Source organism: Hyperoodon ampullatus (genome assembly GCF_949752795.1).
Source record: "Hyperoodon ampullatus genome assembly, chromosome: 6".
Classification (NCBI taxonomy): domain Eukaryota; kingdom Metazoa; phylum Chordata; class Mammalia; order Artiodactyla; family Ziphiidae; genus Hyperoodon; species Hyperoodon ampullatus.
In genome coordinates, this window is record NC_136919.1 from 105,502,357 (window position 1) to 105,523,726 (window position 21,370).

Consider the following 21,370-nt stretch of genomic DNA (forward strand, 5'->3'; position numbering starts at 1 on the left):
GCTCTGCCAATGGCCTCTTGTTGGCAGGGGGAGAAGATCTTCTATCTCATCAAGCCAGCTTCGGCCAACATCTCCCTGTATGAGCGCTGGCAGTCGGCCTCAAACCACAGTGAGATGTTCTTTGCTGACCAGGTGGACAAATGCTACAAGTGCACCCTCAAGCAGGGCCAGACGCTCTTCATCCCCTCGGGTGAGTGCCCTGTCCCCAGGTTGTGTCTCCCACCTCTGACGTCTGCCAGGGGAGGTCATGCCCTGGCTGTTCCCTGCCTTGCCTTGGGGTCAGTCCTGCTCTGTGGTCACCTCTGGGGCCACCTCGGGGCCATGAGCCCCTGCAGCTTCCAGCCTGGCTGTGCTCACAGAGGCCAGGCACGTGGGATTGCATGGGGCCCCCAGAGCCCAGCCCAGAGAGCGCAGCCACACTGTCAGAGATGGTGTTTGCTGATCTCAGCATCTCAAACATATGCAGAAGGAGGAAGCATGACATGAGCAGATAAATGCCCTTTACAGATGTCATGTTGCTTCACCCATAAATATTTCACCGTATCTGTAAGGTTTCCTTTTAAAAATAACATAATTACAATACTGTCATCACACTTTAAAAACGAACAGTGAACAGTTCCTTAGTATCACCAAATAGCCAGTCAGTGTTCAGATTTTCTAATTGTTGTATATGGAGGCCCTCACATTTCCACTGACTTATGTGCCTCTGAGCGCCTCCTGATCTAGCCCCTACCCCTGTTTCCTCTAATCACAGTTATTTCCTGAAGTCTGTAGGGACAAACCCAGCTCTCCTGGGAGGTGTGGCCACTCTGCCTGTCTCTTTGCACCCCTGTATGTGGAGATCAGGGATGCCAGGCAGCCCGAACCTGGGGTGGGTCTGAGCAAGTCCCCTTGGCCCCTGGGCCTCAGTTTCCCTCTCTATACCCTACAGGGCTGGATAGAATAGACTGTGAGCTCAGACAGAGTCTGTTCTTCTGGGAGGGCCCACCCACTCCTTACACGGAAGCCAGGGCCAGAGCACCTTCCAGGGGGGCCCCGGGTGGATGGGGGCACAGAGGAAGGGCTGGCAGGAGTCAGGCCCGGTAGCTGCCAAGAGCCTGGCATGAGAACACTATGAAGAGATCGCCCCATCCCTGTCTCCCCAGGCTGGATTTATGCCACACTTACACCTGTGGACTGCCTGGCCTTCGCGGGACATTTCCTCCACAGCCTGAGCGTGGAGATGCAGATGAGGTAGGGCCACACCTGACTCCCAGGATCCGCTGGGCGGGGTCCCCACCATCGGTGTGATGATGCCTCTCCTGAGTCCTGGCTGGGCCTCTGTGTGGTGGGGAGGAAGGAGGAGGGGGGCCATGATCTTACCAGGGCCCCTGAGGTGCCTGGTCGCTGGACAGCCTCGGGACCGTAGTGGGTTTGGGGTGAGCTGAAAGGCCGAGCTGCCTTCTCCTTGGGCACTGACCCAGAGCTCTAGAAGCCGCGGCCCATGGGGCTTTCCCTTAATGCAAAGCGCTCATCCTGATCTGGTCCTCTGGTCCACCTTGCCGCGTAGGGCCCAGAAGGGAGGCCTGAGCGATCATGGCCTAGGTGTGGCCTCTGCTCGTAGTGTGGGTTCACCTTCCTTTATCATTGCCTGCTCAGGGCTTAATGCACTGAATAGTTCTTTGCTATGACTTCCAGAGCATACGAAGTGGAAAGAAGGTTGAAACTGGGCAGCCTGACTCAGTTTCCCAACTTTGAAACTGCCTGCTGGTACATGGGGAAGCACCTGCTGGAGGCGTTCAAAAGTACGTCCCCTGGTCGGCGTCTCAGCCTGCGGCTCTGGACAGTTCGTTTGCGTGCGGAGCTCAGGGATGCCGGGGAGTGGTAACAGTTCTGCCGTCATGCAGCAGGGCGGCTGGGCCCTGGGGAACAGGCTGAGCAATGCCTTCATGGGCCCTGAGCAAGTCCCCTTAGCTCACGGGCCTCGCTTTCCCTGTCTGTGTGCTGTGGGGCTGGACTGGACTCCTGCCTGCAGGGTCATCTGGTGTTGCAAAAAGAGCACTGGCCGCGTGTCCCCAGACCTGGTGTGTGTGCTGCTGCGTTCCTGTGGCCTTGTGTGGTTACTGACAGGGCTCAGTTGGGACATTGAGAGAGGCCTGGGGGCCTGCCTAGCTACCAGCTGAGGGACCCCTGCAGCATCCCTGCTGTACTGGGGGTGGGTGTGCATGCCAGAGTCCCCCGTGGGAGGCCTGTGGGCAGGGGTGGGCTCCACTGGGTCCATGCCCTCTGTGGGCACGGCCCTCCCTCCCCGGCCCTGCCAGGCCATGCCTTCGGGATCAGCGTTTGGCCAACCCCTGCTCAGGTCTCCAGACTTTCTGCAGCCGGGTGAGGGACCCCGGAGGAGCATTTGCTTTCATGGAGAGCTTCCTTTGTGAGCAGCACCCACCCTTCCGGGAAGCCGCTGTTTTGTGTTCCGATAAGAGCTATGAGTGGAGACCACCGTATCCGGACTCCTTTGCACTTTGGCTCTAATTTGAGATGAGAAAGCTGAAAATGGCTCTTAACCTGGGCTGGCCGAGTTTCAGTGAAATTCTTCCATCGCTGTCTAAATTCAAGCCCTGTGCTCCACCCTGGCAGGGCGAGTGCCCTGCCCTAGGGGCCTCTTGCCAGGGAGATGGAGTGGGGGTAGTGTGGGTGGAGTCACACCCTGGGGACATTGGGACAGCCTGGCCAGGGTGACCGCTGACTAGCTGGGCCTCTCTGAGCTGCTCCTGCCTCTCTGCCTCAGGCCTTCCTCTGTGAAGGGGCTGGCAGCTCAGCAGCCCCAGAGCTGAGAGGACCCAGGGATGTGCCACAGGCCAGACAAATGGTCACCTGGCGGTGTCAGAGCTCGGGGCTGCTCTGCCTCCATGCTGAGCTCTCTGCCTGAAGGGGGAAATTCTCTGTCCCTTTTGTTTGGGGCTGGCTCCGGCTCCCAGGGATGTGTTTGTGGTGGTGCTTGCCCTGAGCCACCCCAGCGGGAACTGGACCCACTGCCCGGCATCCTTCAGCTATGCAGGGGGCAGTGTGAGGGTGGGAATCAGAAAGCATCTAGGGATGCTTGGTTTGGGGCTGACTGTGGCCCCTCACTGATGCAGGCTGGGGACCAGGTGGAGGGAGGAGCCGGGCCACCTGCATGAGGGGCCTGGTGTGTAGACAATGGGAAGGCCAATCCCGCCCCTCGCGGGGCATCTTAGGTGGGCGTCCCCTAGGTTCCAGGAGGAACCTTGGCAGTTGGGCAGGTGGCGGTGGGCAGAGGCCTCTGAAAGGTCTGGCCCTGAGCGTCCCCCACCACTGGGCCTTTAAGTCACCTGCAGGCGGCAGGTTGAGAGTGGGCACCCTCCTGAGCAAACGCGTCTGTCTTCCCGCAGATTCTCACAAGTCTGGGAAGCAGCTGCCCCCTCATTTAGTCCAAGGAGCTAAAATTCTCAATGGTGCTTTCAGATCATGGACGAAAAAGCAGGTAGGGATGTGTACTAGGCGTGATCCAGGGCAGAAGGGAGGGTGGCAGGCGAGGAGCCACTCCCAGGGCGGGTCCTTCCTTTGGTGGGAACTAGCATGTGAAAAGCAGGTGGGTGCCACCTGGCCAGGTCACACACCTGTTGGTGGGGGCAGATGCAGGACAGAGCCCTCCATCTAGGGACCTGGCCTGAGGGGTGGGGGCTGGGCGGCAGGGAGATTCCGTGGGAGGAAATCAGGTGGTGGAGACAGCGCTGCGCGAACCCGAAAGGACAGGGAGCGGGGAGGACTCGAGTCAGTGACTGGCTGGATGTTCAGGGCTCTGAAGAGGAGAGTGGAGATGCCCTCTTTGTCCTACTGGCTGTCCCAGGCATCAACTCAGAAGCTGGCTTTGCTCTGTGACTAGGACAGTCCCTTTGCCCCATGACCCTCCGTCACCCCCCCACCACCACCACCACAGTAGCACTGCCCTTTGCCCCTCATGGCTCCCTTGAAGCAGCGTGTCTGGGCCCCACCTCATGCCCCCACTGTAAAGTGTTAGCACCCTCACTAGCATCCATGCAGCAGCTACTTCTCCTAACGGAGGCTCCAGAGAAGCAGCTTCCAACTTCCTTTGGCATCTTGCCTGGATTGTTGGTACAGAGGGAGGGGAGAGGCCTGGTCAGCCTTGGGACTCCCTGTCCACTGCTAAGGGACTCTCTCCCAGTCAGGGGTGCCAGCATAGTCTGAGCAGGTCCCATAGACCCGCAGGAGGCCTTGTGGGGGTGGGGAGTCCAGGAGGTGGGGCAGCATGTACCCTCCTAGAGCCCTCTTTCAGCCACATCTTCTCTTGCCTCAAGGCCTGGAGTAATGCAGGGTGTCCCTCCTACCTCACGTCAGCTGTGTGGCCAGGTGGAGTGGCCTCGTGCCCAGGAAGAAGGGATGGCCCACATTCACTTCACAGCTGGTGGTGGCCTCAGGCACCCCCTCCTCTCTGGGACTTGTTTGTTCACCTGTAGAGTGGAGTCATGGCAGAGCCTCCTCGTTGGGGCAGTGTCTGGCCGGGGTGGGCTAACTCCCTTAGGACCCCATGCAGCCAATCCACACCTTTGGCAGCGCCTGCCCTTGTGCCTGTTGGGATGGCAGTGGGGCTGGAGGTCCTGGGTGGGTAGATGGGGGGAACAGCCTGGAGGGACAGAGGGCATGAGTCAGGAACCACAGAAGCCGAGGCTGCTTGGGGCCCCTGTGGGTGGAGGGTGGGTGGGCATCAGTGCTCAGACTCTGTGGCTGACCCGCTGACCCTGTGCATGGCTGTCCTGTAGGCTTTGGCAGAGCATGAAGATGAGCTACCAGAGCACTTCAAACCATCACAGCTCATCAAAGACCTCGCCAAAGAGATCCGGCTCAGTGAGGTAGGGCTGACCCTGGGGGCCTGCTGACCCTGGTTGAGGGAGGCCTCTGCCTGTCTTCCCTGGGTATCCCTCCAGAGATGGCCATGTGTGAGGCAGCCCCTCCTTTAGCCCGCTCGGGCAGGGTCACCTGCCTGATGGCTCTGGACTCCTAGGTCCCAGTGGTAGACTTGCAGTCTTCTGGTGGAAGCCCTGGAATTAGTGTGGGTCTCCCTCCAGCTCCCTGTGGGGGTGGGGAAGGACTCTGCAGGGAGGACTTCAGCCCCTTGAGACCCTGCTTGTGTGAGCCTGTCTAGTCCCCACCAAGGAGGTAAAGGGGTCAAGTGGCTGGTGATGTAGATGGATGGCACCCTGCCTCACGGATGGTGTGGGACAGATGTGAATGTGTCACCCAGATGGTGTAGATGGATGTGAGCCTGTCACACAGATGGTGTAGGATGAATGTGAGCATGTCACTGATGATGTAGACAGATGCTGCTTTTCTGCTCTAGTGTCTCCCACAGCCTGGGGCTGTGAGACCCTCCTGGCAGGGTGTGGTGGGTCACCTCTCCCTGTCCTTGTCCTAGAATGCCTCCAAGGCCTCCCGACCTGAAGTAACTGCGGCCGTCTCCTCGGACGAGGTCTGTTTTGGGGACCGAGAAAAGGAGGAGCCCCCATCCCCCATTGAGGCCAGCCCTCCTCGGTCCTTCCTGGAGAAAGTGTCCAAAAAAAAGACTCCCAAAACCGTGAAGATGCCCAAGCCGTCCAAAGTTCCCAAGCCCCCAAAGCCCCCCAAACCTCCCAAATCACTGAAGCTCAAGGACGGGGGCAAGAAGAAAGGGAAGAAGTGCAGGGGCTCGGCTTCACCCACCATCCCCAACCTGGACCTGCTGGAGGCCCACACCAAGGAGGCACTGACCAAGATTGAGCCTCCTAAGAAGGGCAAGGTGGGTGGCCTCACCCTCCCCACCTATAGTCAGCAGGCCCGCAGACACCTCCGAGGACCAGGCCTGTGGGATGGTGCTGGGGCTGCCATGTCCTTGTGCTAGAGACTCAGGGCAGCTGGGCTCTGCCCCAACAAGCTTGGTGTAGTGGGCAGCTGGGGAGAGACCCTCACGATGAAGGCAGCAGAGTCTCTGCTGGGTCAGGGTGGCACCACTGAGGGTCATCTGGGGGGACAAGCCGGCTGAGTCTTCCCTGGGGCCCAGACATTGGCTGAGACCTGAAGGTGGGTGAGGCACCAGTGGAAGGCAGTGGGGAGGCAGGGGTGGAGCCGGTGATGGGGGCAGGTGTCCTTGGGGGCCTGAGCCCCTGTGGCAGTGAGAGAGGCAGGCCTGGCCCTGAGGACCCACCAGTGTGAGTAGAGGGTCTTAGGTGTGGGCTTTGGGGACCATGAGTCCCTGAGACCAGGCCACATTGAGTGATTTCCTGCTAGTGGGAGGTCATTGCTCACTTCCCAGGGGTTTGGTGGCCACCGGAGCTAGTGTTGCAGGGCCAAGTGGGGCACATCGGTTTTCCCTTCCTCAAGGCAAAGAGGGTAGATGAATGTATGAATGAATGAATGGATGGGAGGAAGGAAGGAAGGGAGGGAGGAGTAAGAGTAGATGAATGAATGTGTGGGTGAATGGTTTGATGGATGGATTGGTGGACAGATGGATGGTTGGTGAATGGATGAGTGGATGGATGAGTGGATGGGTGGGTGGATGGATGGTTGGGTGGATGGATGGGTAGATAGATGGGTGGTGGGTGGATGGGTGGGTAGATAGGTAGATGGTGGATAAATGGATGGGTGGGTGGATGGATGGATGGTTAGTTGGATGGGTGGGTGGATGGATGGATGGTTAGTTGGATGGGTGGGTGGGTAGATTGATTGACAGATTAGGTGATGCATGTAGGCCAGCAGGAGGCAGGGACTCTGTGCTGTGTGGTTCTCACTTTGTACTGTAGCCTGATGGAGCCCTGCTGCCCACCCATGTCCACTACCAGATAATGGCTAGTATTTTCTAGGCCACAAAGAATGTCCTGAGTGTGCCCAACAAGGAGGTTATCAGCACGCAGAACGACGTGGAGAGGTTGGAAATCCGAGAGCAGACGAAGAGCAAGTCAGAGGCCAAGTGGAAGTACAAGGTGAGATGTGTGTGTACAGGTGTACTGGTGAGTGAATCTACCCTCAGGGAGGGCTCTGTTAGTGAAAGAAGGTGGTGTGTGGGGCAAGTGTGGGCTTGGTGGTGTGTGTGCGTGCCTGTAGGGTATGTCAGGTGTGTGTCTGCCTGTCCGCAGGTGGGCAGTGCCGTGAAGGTCTTTGAGGGTCTGGGTGTGCACGTGGCTTCCGTGGAGCTACCTTCTGAGGGGTTGGCGTGGGCACATCTCGGCCTGAGAGCATGGATGGCGTTGCCCTTTGTAGCCTGCCCTGGTTCAAGCTCACACTCCCTGGAGCTGGGCAGCATCCGAGGGCAGGTCCTGTGGGGCTGCAGTGGGTCCCCAGGTGACATGTCAGAGGGAGGAGGCTGCCCAGTCCAGCTGCCTCTGCCCACTGGGCACCTGTGTGGGGCTCAGGGATGGTCCTGGGTTTGCTTTTCAGAACAGCAAACCCGACTCCCTACTGAAGATGGAGGAAGAGCAGAAGTTGGAGAAGTCTCCTCTGTCGGGGAACAAGGACAACAAGTTCTCATTTTCCTTCTCCAACAAGAAACTGCTAGGGTACGTGAGTGCCCGTGCCAGGAGGGGTTGGTTGCACATGTGCCACATGCCACACACACACCCTGAACACCGCCCCCCCCCACATCACACACACATATCCCCTGCTTGTGCACACATGACACACACATACACCCTCCTGGAGGGCTCCGCGGTGAGCCCCCCTTCTGAGCTGGCTACTGTTGCTCGGCACACCCCTCAGGAGGGCCTCCAGGCAGACTCCTTTCCTGCCTCGTAAGCCAAAAAGCTCGGGTAGGTGGGGAGGGGGCAGTGGTGTGCGCCAGCAAGGAGTAGGAAGGTGGGATTGGGCAGACATTAGCCGAGTGGCTGTCCTGGGCTGTCACAGAGGACATGGTGGGGGTCAGGATCTTGGCCTTGGGGTCTAGAGGCCAGTGGGGAGGGGCTGGTATGAATCCAACACTCTCAAATCCATCTAAAATTATGGCCGTGATTGGGGCCATGGAAGAAGGATTTGTGGGGCCTGGGGTGCTGTGGATCCTTGTGTGTCCAAGGGAGTTGGTGGGAGGGCTTCCTGGAGGAGATGACACTGAGCTGAGAGATGGGGGCACCTAGCCTGGGAGGGTATGTGTGTGTGAGCTGGTGTGTCCGGGTTCTGGACTGTATAAGTGGTCTCCATCTGCTGACCAGTGTGGTGGGCTGGCCAGATGGGAGGTTGGTGGGCCAGACACCCTGTGCCCACCAAGAAGCCCCTCGGTGGCTTCGGTCCCACACCCAGTTGTATGCTGAATCCAAAGTCCAGGGTGGGTGCCCAGCAATCAGGAAGCAGACACATCCCAGTGAGAATGGGGCCACTTTTCTGCTGTAGGCCTGAGTTTTCTCATCTGCAAGATGGGAGGAGAAGGCCATTTTTAGGTGGTGGGGGAACAGAGCTGGTCAGCATCTTGTGCGCTTGAAAAGCCTGGCACAAGTGGGCCCGTTATTCCCAAGAGCTCACGGCAATGTGCCAAGGCTCCTTGGTGAGCAGGTGGGTTGGGTCTGATCTGCAGGGGCCTGGTTGCCCTGACTTCATGGCCCTGAGTACGTCCTTGATTTATCTGAAGCTCAGCTTCTAGGTCCCGGGGAGCTTTTGCACGGCATTAACTCTATGACTGACTGACCGTGCTACAGAATTTAGAAATGGAAGGGAGAAAGGGAGACATGGTTCTATAACTATGTCACACCTGTGTGTATGTACATGGGTGTGTGTGTGTGTACATGTGTGTGTTGTGTTACGTAGCTCATGACTACACCCAGCAGGGCTCACTGCCAGCCGTCCTCTGCGTTTCCATTGTTGGGAATCAGAGCTGTACCTGTTGAGAATTGCAGATACCTGTGCCCTGCCTGCTGTCCCCACTGCTGAGTGTGCACTTGTGCCCTCAGCCGACAGGGAGACAGCGGCTGGAGCGTTGGACTCTCCTTGTTTGCAGCAGCCCTGTCTTGCCCCAGGAGAGAGATGAGTTGTGTGATACTTTTTTTTTTTTTTTTTTTGCGGTACGCGGGCCTCTCACTGTTGTGGCCTCTCCCGTTGCGGAGCACAGGCTCCGGACGCACAGGCTCAGAGGCCATGGCTCACGGGCCCAGCCGCTCCGTGGCATGTGGGATCTTCCCGGACCGGGGCACGAACCCGCATCCCCTGCATCGGCAGGCAGACTCAACCACTGCGCCACCAGGGAAGCCCTGTGTGATACTTTTTAGACTATTGTGTCTACACCTCGGCCCTGAAATTATTTTTCTAGAATAGCTATGTAGAAAACCCAGGCCAGTTGGCACTGGCTCCATCTGACACTGGGCTTGTATCAGGCCCCAGGGCAGCCTGAAAGAAGGCGTGCTCATCCGTTGGCTAGGGTGAGGGGCCGTGAGGGGCACAACCTTAAATAGCCCGAGAAAGGGCCATGCGTATACCCTGTGGGCTGTGCGCCGTCTTCACTGGGGTCACGACATTGGAGGGGAGGCTGTGGGGTTGGGAAGGCTCCAGCCTGGCTGTTGGTCCTCCAAGGCCTGTGGGGGGTGGTGCTGGGGGCACTAGCCAGGCTGTGCGGATGTCCACTGACCGGCCTACTTCTGCCGCCCCAGCTCCAAGGCCCTCAAGCCACAGCCAGGCCCAGGGGTGTTTGGAGCCTTGCAGAACTTCAAGGAGGACAAGCCCCAGCCAGTGCGGGATGAGTATGAGTACGTGTCGGATGACGGGGAGCTCAAGATTGACGAATTTCCTATTAGGAGGAAGAAAAATGCTCCGAAGAGGGACTTGTCCTGTGAGTTGGGGGGACATGGGGAGGGGGCAGGCCCAGCCCCATAAAGGCCGTCTCAGGCGTGTGGAGTGGGCATCGGGTGTGGCTGGACCGGGGTCCCCCTCTGCTCCCCACAAACTGCCGCTGACTCCCATATGCTCTGCTTTCAGTCTTACTGGACAAGAAGGAGCCGCTGCCCACGCCCATTACGAAGCCAAAGCTGGACTCGGCTCTCTACAAGGTAAGCGAGTGCCTCCTGGGTGACTGAGCTTTCTGGGTGGAGTGCAGAGGGGGACGTTTTCCTGGGGAGGCTGGTTGGGCTCCAGATGTGGAGCTCTGAGCCCCGGGACCCTGCACAAACGGACAAAAGCAGATGTGGGACTTGTGGAAGGTCTGCAGGTCTCTATGAGTGGTGGGGCCTTGGGAGCTGCGCTACGTAGTCAGATCCACCGTGAAGATAATGCATCTCCTTGACGCCGGAGGACTGGGGTACAGGGAGTAGCAGGCCAGGCCTGCTGGGGGTTGGGTCTTGCACTAAACGTGTGGGGGTTAAGTTAGATGTCCTCCAAGGCCATGCATGTCCAACCCAGGGTGCGGTGGCCATCTCCAAGGAAGCCAGGTTCCCTGTTGGGGTCAGAGCCCAAGATGTCCCTGCAGAGCCATTTGCCAGGGGCTATTAACCGGTGTCCCTCAGGTGCAGGCACACTGCCTGTTCCCAGTCCAGCCACCCCAACTCCTCTTGTATCTGTGTTCAATATTGCGGTCTCATGTAAGGTCCTGTGAACCAAGGTTCATCTGGGGAAATGGTGCAGGCAGGGCTCCAAGATCCCAGCACAAAGCTCTGGCACCTGTGCCCTGCTCTGTGTGTCTGGTCAGCCAGCCCCATGGTGCTCATTACAAGGACAGGCTCTTTAAAAACCTCTTTTTCTCACTGAAGGGAAACAGTAGTCCCTACCCCCACCCCCAAGTCCTTTTCCGACCGGCTACTCTGTCCCCACAGCAGAGTGACGACTCCTCTGATGAGGGTTCGCTGCACATAGACACGGACACTAAGCCCGCCCGCAATGCCAAAGTGAAGAAGGATGGCGGGGGTTCGGCTGCAGGCATCTTGGACCTGCTGCAGGCCAGCGAGGAGGTGGGCGCGCTTGAGTACAACCCCAACAGGTAGGCCCGGTGCCCACGGGGAACTTGGGGAAGTGGGTGCTTCCACAGAGGTGGGCCAAACAGGGCTCCGTCAGCCCATGTCCCAGAGGCCAGAGCAGGACCCCTGCCTGGCAGAGGTGGTGCCAGGTGGCCAGAGAGGTGAGAGGGGGCTGGCTGTGCAGAGCTCCTGAGCGAGGGCACAGTGCTCTGAGGACGGATGCTTCTAGATGCTAGATGGGGAGGCAGCTGAGAAGTAGTTCCACGTTGGGGCCATGGAGGGAGGAGTCTGTGGGGCCACCATACCTCTAGGTGCCTGTGGGGAAGCAGGGCCAGGCTGGTCACCTGGAGGGTGTCAGGGTTGTTCCAGGCCAGGACGCCCAACTGTCTCTGTCTCATCACTTCCTGCATGCCATAAAAATAACATAAAAAAAATTCCACAGTGTGTGCCCAGTGTTGGGGTCAAGGGCGTTTAATGGGCCTCTCTGGGACCCCAAGTTGGGTTCCCTGCAGAGCCCTTATCTGCGGCAAGGGAGGTGATGGCTTCAGAGCTCGGGGACGTGAGAACCCACTCCCTGAGGAGGGGCTGGATCGGCCAGGGGTCCCAGATTCCCACACCAGCTGGGGTGTGTGTGGGAACCAAGCCACGCTGTCCTTGAGACCTGTGTGCATCCAGATGTGCGGCCTCAGGAGACCACTCGCTGCTGGTGTATATGCTGTTCTTTCCTGGAAGCCCTGAGATTCTGGGCGGTCGGGCAGGCCAGGACATGTGTCTGCTCAGCTCAGGCGGTCTTCCCTACCTAGGCCTGCCCAATTGCAGTCCTTTGATTTGAGAGAAATGGATTAATCCTCTTTGGGTTTTGCATTGGTGGAAGGCCACCGGGCTTGTTTTTCTCATGGTGGTCCCAGTTAAATTCTCTTTTGATCCCAATTAACTTTAGTTTTTATGCATCGTGGCCATTTTTTTTTCACATGGAATTTCTACAAGTACCACAGACAGACAACCAAGGGATCAGGGCCCCCGCCCCCTGTAGCCTCCCCATTCTGGGGACCTCAGCCACCATGGTGGGGGGTGGCTCCCCTCCTAGTCCTCGAGCCAGCAGGAGAGTCCTGCTGCACTGATGGGGAAACTGAGGCTCAGAGAGCTTAGGTGACTTGCTCAAGGCCGCACAGCCAGGAAGTGGCAGAGGCAGGGCCAGAACCTCCATCTGCTCATAATGGAACCCAAGCGTGGGGGTCCTGGAATGTTAACCATGCTGGGCGGTGACATCCAGCCAGGAGGCACTTGGCTTGAGGAAGTCAGGGCTCACGTGACCTGCTCGGGGTTCGCTTGGTTCTCCAGATCTGTGCTCCACCCGTCCCCCTCTGCCTCTCAGTCTGTGCTTCTAGAATCGAGGTCCAGGGGCTACGCGAGCCCATGGAGGCAGCATGTCAGCCCCGTCTTAGACGGCGGGACTCCAGGAGGGAGGCTGATTAGGGCTTGATTGAAAAGCGTTCTTGCTAAATCAAATGGTTGTATTTTCTTTCATAAATTACCATTACTTGTGCAGTGTTATGCTCACAGACAGCCATAGGCGCCTTCTCTCATGGGAGTGGAGTGTGTGGCTGGAGGCTTCTACAGAGCTGTGGGGTGCAGATTTCCTGTTCAGCATTAAGTGGTTTCTGTAGATGAGCAGACCTAAGCCCCTCACTGCAGAGACACCCTGTGGCCTTTGCAGTGGTGGGAGGGACCCTGACCTGAGGCCCTTTGCCAGGAGGAGAAGCCTGGCTGTGAACCCCCTTTTACTGGAAGGTGCTGGTGCCCGGGCTGGCCCCTCACCTCTTTGGAGGTGCCTTTCTTCTGGGAAGGCTATGGCTAGCTGGCACCTCGGTGACCGGTTGACGCTCAGACCCTGGAGAAGTGCCCTACACACCCTGGGTCCCCCATGAGTTCCAGGGAGAGGCACCCCTGGGATGAGGGCAGATGGGGCTGGTGCCAGGACTCGGCATGGAGCTGGGACACAGGTGCTGCAGCTTGGGCTCCTGACTGAACCTGGACACAGCCTGCCGGGAGGAGGGCAGCCAGTTTGAGGATGCGCTGTGAACTGCTCTGTAGGCACACACGTATGTGCTCACACACGCCTGCACACGTGCATGTGTGCCTGCTGGGGCTGGGTACCCTCAGCTGCCGCAGGCAGTTCCTTTCCCAGGTCTCCCATTTGGAGTGTAGGTCAGTGTTTGATGGTCCATTTGCTCTGTTTTAAGTATTTGCTGTTTGGAAAAAGCCAGCTGAAGAAAATGGAGGAAAATACGTTAATTTCTTGTGGATGGTTTGCCTGGGGGTGAGGGAAAGAGAGGATTTTGGTATGATAATTGGAAGATTAAGGTATTATTTTCCATTAGACTAGTTAGACTTTGCTCCTTGATTCGCCCGGCCCACGTGGACAGCCTGCAGCCCTGGGCTCCAAGGCCCCTCCCTCTCAGGTTGCAGCCGAGCTGGGCTGGGACCATGAGGTCCAGATGGCACAGGCAGGCGGCTGGCTTCCATGTTGGCTCCCGGAGGACCCTCATGGTGAGTGTCCCGGCCCCCACCCTCCCATCCCTGCAGGAAGCCAGGTGTTTGTCTGGGCCATGAGGCTGGGTGAGGGTGCCTGAGACCTTCCGGGTGAGCCTGGAAGGGTCTCATTCGTAGAGCACTGGAGAGCCTGGCAGAGGATGGGGGGCCAGCTATCAGCTCTTGCTGGCTCTAGTGCTGGGCCGGGGGCCTGTCCCTGCTCAGAAAGCATCAGCGATGATGGTACAACAATGACATTACCGCTACCAAACGCCACGTGCTCTTGGCTGGGTCTGGGTAGCCCTTTGCCGTCATGGCGTGGGACAGTGGGGGTCGGGGGGATGCTGGGGCAGGTGGAGAGTCTGGTGGAAGGCTCCCGACTCTCCATGGTGGTCTGACCATACTTGATTCTCCCCATTGTTTGTGGCTTTGGAGCCGTAATCCATTTGCTTCCAGCAAAACCCCAAAACACTGCGGTCCAGTGTGTCTCGGGCAGGGCTTGGGGAAGTGGGATTCGTGGAGGGCTGCCCAGAGAGGCGCCTGCCCGTCGCTTCCTCCTGGCTTGGGGCAGAGTCCCTGGCCTGGAGCCAAGCAGTACCCCTCACAGGATGGCTTTTGTCCAAGCTTGCCTCGGTGGGCCCCCAGGACCACAGGGGACCACCCTCTGTGTCTGTGCTTCCTGGGGCCAGCTCCATCTCCCTGCACCCTCCAGCCTCCATCTTGGGGACCTTATTTCTGAGCAGGGACTCCTTCTTGTTCTAATGTCTTACTAAACATGCTTCCAATACTTCTCGGAAGTGGAGGAGGGAGCAGGGACCATGCAGAACCATCAGGGGCCCATGTGGACTGGCACTTTTGGGTGCTGCTTCTGGGTCTGGCAGCCCTGCAGGTGGGTCCGTCCCCTGGGGGCACATGGGGCAGGCAGGAGGGGGCCTGGATGTCAGACACACAGGGCGGTCCCGCTGCTGGGGCTCCTGGGCCTCTTGGGTCTGTGACCTGGGAGGAGGGCTAAGCAGTGCCCCACTCCAGGTCCTGCTTCCTAGGGTCCCAGGGAGCAATGAGAGGTATGGCCAGGCTCCCCAGAGGCCGGGGTGGGCCATCCTGACCCAGGTGGACAAAAGCCTGGGGTGATGGGCAAGGGTGCTGGTGCAGGTGCAGTCATGAAAAGATGGTGTGGGTCACCTGGGGAGATCGAGTGCCATGGGAGGGAGAGGGCTGTGCTGCCCCATCTCGGGTACCGGATGGGAGGATGCCCTTGAAGACATGGGGGAGGGAGCGCTTGGGGCTGGGGCTGAGCGCAGGAGTCCACGGTGGGTGGAGGTGTGCACAAAACCAGCTGGAGTGGAAGAGGGAGGGAGGGGGTGGCCTGGGGCCTTGGGGGAAGCTGCTTGTTGCCTTCATGGTAGGAGAGATCAGGAGTAACGGCACCCTTGTCTACCACCTTCTGTTCCTCTGCCCCTCTTCATCCCCTCCCTCCACGTCCTCCTCCCTCTCTTCTCTCTCTACGCCCCTCTCTGTCCCAAGGCCTCCAGCCCTCCTTTGGTGTTGGGGGGTGGGAACAGAGGGTAGGGGAAGGGGATAGCTGGCTCTTTCCATGGGGGAGTTATCAGCTACCACTGTCCTCCACCCCACACCCTCTGCTGGCTGCTGAGTGGGAGGATGTGTGGGCCACGGGCTGAGTGCCTGTCTCTCTGTGCCTCCAGCCAGCCCCCCGCCTCCCCCAGCACACAGGAAGCCATTCAGGGAATGCTGTCCATGGCCAACCTGCAGGCCTCCGACTCCTGCCTGCAGACCACATGGGGTGCTGGCCAGGCCAAGGGCAGCTCGCTGGCGGCCCACGGCACCCGGAAGAATGGGGCTGGTGGTAAGAGCGCAGGCAAGCGGCTGCTGAAGAGGGCGGCCAAGAACAGTGTGGACCTGGATGACTACGAGGAGGAGCAGGACCACCTGGACGCCTGCTTCAAGGACTCGGACTACGGTGAGCGCCGCGGTGCGGGGAGGGGTGCTAAACCTGGGGGTTGGGAGCCAGGCCCTCTTATGGATATGATTCACAGACCTTAAAAGTCACCCTTTGGGCTTCCCTGGTGGCGCAGTCGTTGAGAGTCCGCCTGCCGATGCAGGGGACACGGGTTCGTGCCCCGGTCCGGGAAGATCCCACATGCCGCGGAGCGGCTGGGCCCGTGAGCCATGGCTGCTGAGCCTGCGCGTCTGGAGCCTGTGCTCCGCAACGGGAGAGACCACAACAGTGAGAGGCCCGCGTACCGCAAAAAAAAAAAAAAAAAAAAGTCACCCTTTAAAAGCGTGTAACTCGGTGGTGCTTAGTGTATTTAGAGGCATGTGCATGCCACCATCATCACACCCAATTTGAGAACGTTTCCTCATCCAGAAAGGAAACCCTGCCCTGTACCTGTTAAGAGTCAGTACCTCTGGCCCCTGGCAACCACTGATTTATGCTGCCTCGTAGATATTCCTAATCAGGATGTGTCACGTGAACAGAACTGCACAGTGCTTGGTCTTTGGTGCCTGGCTTCTTTCATTAGCATACTCTTCAGGCTTCATCCATGATGTGTAGCACATGTCAGCTCTTTGTTCCTTTTGATGGCTGAATAATATTCCGTGGCGTGGACACACCACGTTTGTTTATCCCTTTATCCATCCACAAGCACTTGGATGGTTTTCACCTTTTGGCAGTAGTGAACAGTGATGCTGTGAATGTTGGTGTGCAGGGAGTTTTGTATGGCCTGTGTCTGTGGTGCTCCTGTGGTGTATACCTGGGTCACTGCCTGTTTCACCTTCTGAGAACCTGCCCGACTGTTCTCCACGTGGCTATACCATTTCAGACACGTTGAGACCGTGTCCATCCTATATCTGTGTAGACAGAGAAACCGAGGCCCAGAGTGGCTTTGTGGCCTGAGTCTGAGGTGGGCAGTGAGTTGGTGGCTGCACCATAGCTGTGGCCTCTGCCCAGGGGCATGGCCCCTCGCCTCCCACTACAGCCCCTCCTTCCAGGCCTGGCGCTTTGGGTTCCAGTGGGCTCTGAAGGAGCTGCTGTTGGCCGCCTGGGAGGAGACTTGGAGCGAGGACCTGCCTCCATGCCTCGGCCCATTGCCCATAGATGTCCCAGCCCCCGCAGGGTGCTCCTGAGGGTCAGGGCCGTGCTGGCCCCCGTGGTGCAGGGCCTGTTTTCAGTTCAGTCCTGACGGTCTGAGGGTAGTGTATTTGTCCTGGATACCCTGTCCCTGGAGAGCCCTCCCGTGGTGAGGCTGGACCTGCCCTATCTGGTGGACACTTTCAGGCCTCACTGAGGGGCCTGCCGTGGTCTGACAGATCAACAGCGGAGTGAACTCCATTTTCTGGGCACCATTTTCTGGGTTCGGGTGTCACAAGCCTTGGAGGTTGAACCTGTAATGGAAGGAGGTACCCAGTTAGTCACCCAGGGCTGCTGTGTGGGTCTCCCTCCTCCAGAAACTTGGCTGAGGTGAGCCTGGGGTCCTTCAGAGCCACCCAGCTCCGTGGACATCAGATGTTTTCTTCGGATAGCAGCAGAGGAGACGTTTTGAGAATTGGGCATTCAAGTGGGTGCGGTGGCCGGGCTGGGGTAGGAGCAGCTGGTCAGGTGGCCATGGGGGCTGGATGGAGCCCCTTGTCTGGCCCTCTCTGGACCTCAAGGGGGCCTGGGCTTGACAATTTCAGAGGCCACCTGTGCCTATGCGTGTGGCAGCCACACCAGGAGGGCGGGTACTCTGCAGCCTGGGGACAGCCTGGGGGATGCTGGTCATAAGCTCTGCCAGTAGCCTGCAGCAGCCACCCTCCTATGGCCACACCAGCAGCCCAGCCCTTCTCCCCTTTGCCCCTCTAGTTTACCCCTCCCTGGAGTCGGATGAGGACAGTCCTGTTTTCAAGTCCCGGTCCAAGAAGAGGAAAGGCTCGGATGATGCTCCCTACAGCCCGACAGGTAGTGCTGGGGGCTGGAAGGGGCGCTCCATCCACACTGGAGGCCAGCAGCCATGTTCCACACCCACTAGCTCTGTGCGGGGCTCAGACGGGGTGTCACTTGCCTGCAGGAGCCTGATTGGGGTTCCACTTCCTTCTCCCGGGACCTCAGCCCAGATGCTTTTGCAAGCTCACCCGAAGGCATCCCAGCTCCTGCCAGTAGGGCAGTGCGGTGTCCCTGTCTTGAGGTGGCCCTCTTCCTTGTTCCTTCTCAATGAACAGCCCTGGGAGGGTCACGTTCGCACCTGGCCCCCCATCATGGCAGCCAGCGGGGTGGGGTCTGGTTCACCTAGCACGTGACTTCCCTCCTGACCTCTCCTGTCTTGCTGGTGTAGGGAAACCAGCCCCACACCAGGTTGGGGCCCATGCTGACACTCCCCGAGTTGTGACTTGTCCCTGGGGTTTGGGGACAGACTGGGGCAGGGCCAGGGGATCCCAGGAGGGCGCACAGGCCGTGGGTGGCTGCTCGAGGCAGGCTGACCTTCTCTCCCGCAGCGAGGGTCGGCCCGTCGGTGCCAAGGCAGGACAGGCCCGTGCGCGAGGGGACCAGAGTGGCCTCCATCGAGACCGGGCTGGCAGCTGCTGCAGCCAAACTGTCCCAGCAGGTGAGGAGGGGGCCCCCTCCTGGGCTCAGGCTCCCCAGATGCCTCTGCTCCCCCCACCCTCCTGTACGGAGACCACCCAGTCCGGGGCTGTCACAGACTTGGGCACGTTTGAGTATTGCTGACCCCGGTTCCTCCAGACTCCCAAGTCCCTGCTAGTGGGAAGCAGAGAAGCTGGGAACTGGTGGCAGGAGAGTCTCGTGGCAGCTCAGAGTGGGGTGGTGGGGAATGGAGGGGGTTAGGGTGACGGGGGAGGGGGCCCATACTACGTGCCCACCAATAGGTAAACTCAGATTGAGTCTGCCCACTACAGCTGAGTGCTGGTGCCACATCCCGCACGTCCCCGTGTCCAGGACGGCCCACCTCACAGAGGTGGGGCGGCCTGGTGGTCTCTCCACAGGCCCCAGTACTGCTCTGCAGGGCTCGTGGTGGCTGGAGGTGGGGCTCGGGCGTGGTCCAGCCCTTTCTGCTCCTGCAGCTCTGACTCGCTCAGCTCCATGGGAGAAGCCTTGTGCACAGCAGACCAGGCTGCTCCCAGGCTGCAGGCTGCTTCCCAGTGTCCAAAGCCTGGCCAGCCCTGTGGGGTGTGACACACCTGCAATGTTTTGTTCAAAGGAGGAGCAGAAAAGCAAAAAGAAAAAGAACACCAAAAGGAAGCTGGCTCCCAACACCACCTCCCCTTCCGCCTCTGCCTCTGCTGGCACCACCTCGGCCTCCACCACCTCGGCCTCCACCACCTCGGCCTCCACCACCTCGGCGTCCACCACCCCGGCCTCCACCACCCCGGCCTCTACCAGCACGGCCAGCAGCCAGGCCTCACAGGAGGGCAGCTCACCTGAGCCCCCGCCAGAGTCCCACAGCAGCAGCCTGGTTGACCACGAGTACACAGCAGCCGGCACCTTTGCTGGGGCCCAAGCCGGCCGTGCCTCTCAGCCCATGGCCCCTGGGGTCTTCCTCACCACAAGGAGGCCCTCCTCGTCATCCCCCAACAACACCGCTGCCAAAGGTACCTTGCCCGCCGACCCTGAGTCACCTAGACTTGCAGACTGTCCCTGTGGATGACCACAGGTCTCCTTTGTCCCCGCATCCATGAGTGTGTATAGCCAAGCACTCAGTCAGTATGTGAAACAGCTGGTCCCTTTCAAGACCAAGAGCTCTGGTTACTCACCAGGGGGGTTCTGGTTACCTTGGAGTTAGGTCTGGCCCTTCAGACTCCCAGGGCCTCGGCTTTGGGGGCCTGACTTGAAGTCAGAGTGTGGTTGGTGGTTTGCCGAGGATTCACTGGGAGGAGCCTAAGGTGACCCAGGCTCCTCTGTGTGAATTAGGGGTGGGACGGCTGGCCGGGTCTCGTGGCATCCCCACTGTCACCCCCAGACCCCCTGCACCATGGGCGTGAGGCCCAGCTGGCCATGGACATGGGGAGTGTGGCTCTAGGTGGCCCTAATGCCATCCCTGGCCTGTCCCTACCCTACTCACCACGGCCCAGCCCCTTGTCAACATAGCCTCTGAGTGGGGCGCTTTGTTGACAGTTGGTGGTTTTGGAAGGATGCAGAACTCCCTGGACCTGGGAATTGCAGGCCCATTTTACAGACAGGGTGGGGGCTCAGGAGGGTTACAGACCCCCATCCCACATGCTGCTCCTGTCACTCATCTTTCTCTTTTGTGTCTCTGCCTCCCCCAGGAAAGCGTACAAAAAAGGGCATGGCCACTGCCAAACAGAGGCTTGGGAAAATTTTGAAAATTCATCGGAATGGAAAACTGCTCCTTTAAAGTCTGGAAAGCCAGGATCCTTCTGCTCCGCTCAGGACCCTTGGAGCCCTGCTAAAACATCAGCCCCCAGGAGGGTGGCCTTGCTGCCTCACCCCAGGGAGGGCCTGGCCTCTTCCCGGCAACCGTCCCCCTCACATGAGCATCTGTTGCTTCAGCGGGCAGAGCTCGCCAATATGGACAGACGTCCTTTCTCAAGTTGCTTAGAGTGACCAGTTCCCGAAACGTGGCCCTGCCAGTTTGAGGACCATTCCAGTTTCAGGACAGCCTCCAGGCATCCCCGAGCATGGGTGTGATTGCAGGGCCTTTGCAGCTCTGCTGGGAGCATGAGTCCTTCAAGGAAGGAGGAGTGAGCCGATGCTCACCAGGCCCAGAGTCTGAGCTGGCCACAGGCTGGTAGCCTCCAGAGGCTTTAAAAAAGGCAAAGAACACTAGAGAGGAAGAGGAGGAGAGATCGGGGTGTGTATGTGTCCCCCTTCTCTTCCCAAGTGATTCTCAGACAAGTCCAGAGACTGTTGGGCCCAGCCAGGAGAGGAGCCTCCGTGCTCCCCGGCTGGTGGGTGGTGGGCCAGATGGTGGGTGTTGCACCCTGAATGCCTGGGGCATTTCTCAGGGCTGGCTGGGGCCATCAGCAGGGTCAGTGTGTCAGTGTTGGGGGGAAAGCCATCATGGGGTCCCCAGGGAAAGATTCAGGCCCAGACACAGCGTGGGGCCCAGGGGCCCCAGGCTAAGCCACATGGGTGGGCCCCGTCCAGCCTGACCATCTATACTCCGAGAAGCACTTCCCAGCCAAGGCACCCCGCCATATGCCTGGTGGGGCAGATGGTGGCCGGGTGGCCCGAGGACTTGGGGGCCAGGCACTTCTGTCTTGTCACCTGTTAACGTTTGGTGTCGAGTGCATGGGTGGCTCCTGGACCACGTGTCTGCCCATCGACACGGAGGGGCTGGATTTGTTTCTCAGGCAATCCTGTATTTTAATTTTAGATGTATTTCCTGAAGCATATTTTTCATAGAATGTAGCGTGTAAATAGCTTTTTAAATAACTTCTTTTTTATAAGAGTAAAAGTATCTTTAGGAATTTCTTTCTATAGAGTCCTTCATTAACATTTATACGAGTTTTTTGCCGAGTATGATGAACAGTTGGGTTTCCGATGCTTTTCCTTTTCCTTCTTTCTTTGTATTATTATGGTTATTATTATTATTTTTTCTTTTAGGAACTAAGGTATTGCCTGAAAAACAAGTGATGTCTTTGCAGCCTTATATCTGTCTTTACAGAAGCAAACAGTACACAAAAGATCTATTTCAGACACATTTGAAGAGGAATCTTCAACTTGAATACCAGCTCTTTCTTTCCTTCTTGTTGATGAAGGGGGTGGGGGTACAGTTATTTTACTAGCACCTTGTGAAGTGTTTCTGTGTTTTGTGATGCTGTAATTTATTAATGTTTGTAGCTTTTTATATTTGTACATTTCTTATGAGCTTTGTTTATATGCCCATCCCTGGGTGTTCTGTCCATGAGGAGAGGCAGCTTTGCGTGGGCCTTGCCACCCTTGCTCATCCTGTTTG

At 58.4% G+C, this 21,370-nt stretch overlaps 1 protein-coding gene across 1 annotated transcript in view; it reads left to right on the top strand.

Moving 5' to 3' along the window:
* The window catches only part of PHF2 (PHD finger protein 2), a gene marked incomplete at both ends in the record, with an annotated part of 90,222 nt that extends 70,415 nt beyond the window's left edge, over positions 1–19,807 (top strand). The window contains 16 exons of the mRNA XM_079706382.1: positions 28–190; positions 1,146–1,233; positions 1,678–1,784; positions 3,390–3,481; positions 4,779–4,868; positions 5,432–5,791; positions 6,852–6,971; positions 7,426–7,544; positions 9,615–9,793; positions 9,940–10,010; positions 10,773–10,933; positions 15,146–15,420; positions 17,302–17,397; positions 17,931–18,040; positions 18,653–19,043; positions 19,719–19,807. Coding sequence (XP_079562508.1) covers positions 28–190; positions 1,146–1,233; positions 1,678–1,784; positions 3,390–3,481; positions 4,779–4,868; positions 5,432–5,791; positions 6,852–6,971; positions 7,426–7,544; positions 9,615–9,793; positions 9,940–10,010; positions 10,773–10,933; positions 15,146–15,420; positions 17,302–17,397; positions 17,931–18,040; positions 18,653–19,043; positions 19,719–19,807 — 2,511 coding nt within the window. The remainder of the gene's footprint in view (positions 1–27; positions 191–1,145; positions 1,234–1,677; positions 1,785–3,389; positions 3,482–4,778; positions 4,869–5,431; positions 5,792–6,851; positions 6,972–7,425; positions 7,545–9,614; positions 9,794–9,939; positions 10,011–10,772; positions 10,934–15,145; positions 15,421–17,301; positions 17,398–17,930; positions 18,041–18,652; positions 19,044–19,718) is intronic.
* Positions 19,808–21,370: the final 1,563 nt, after the last annotated feature.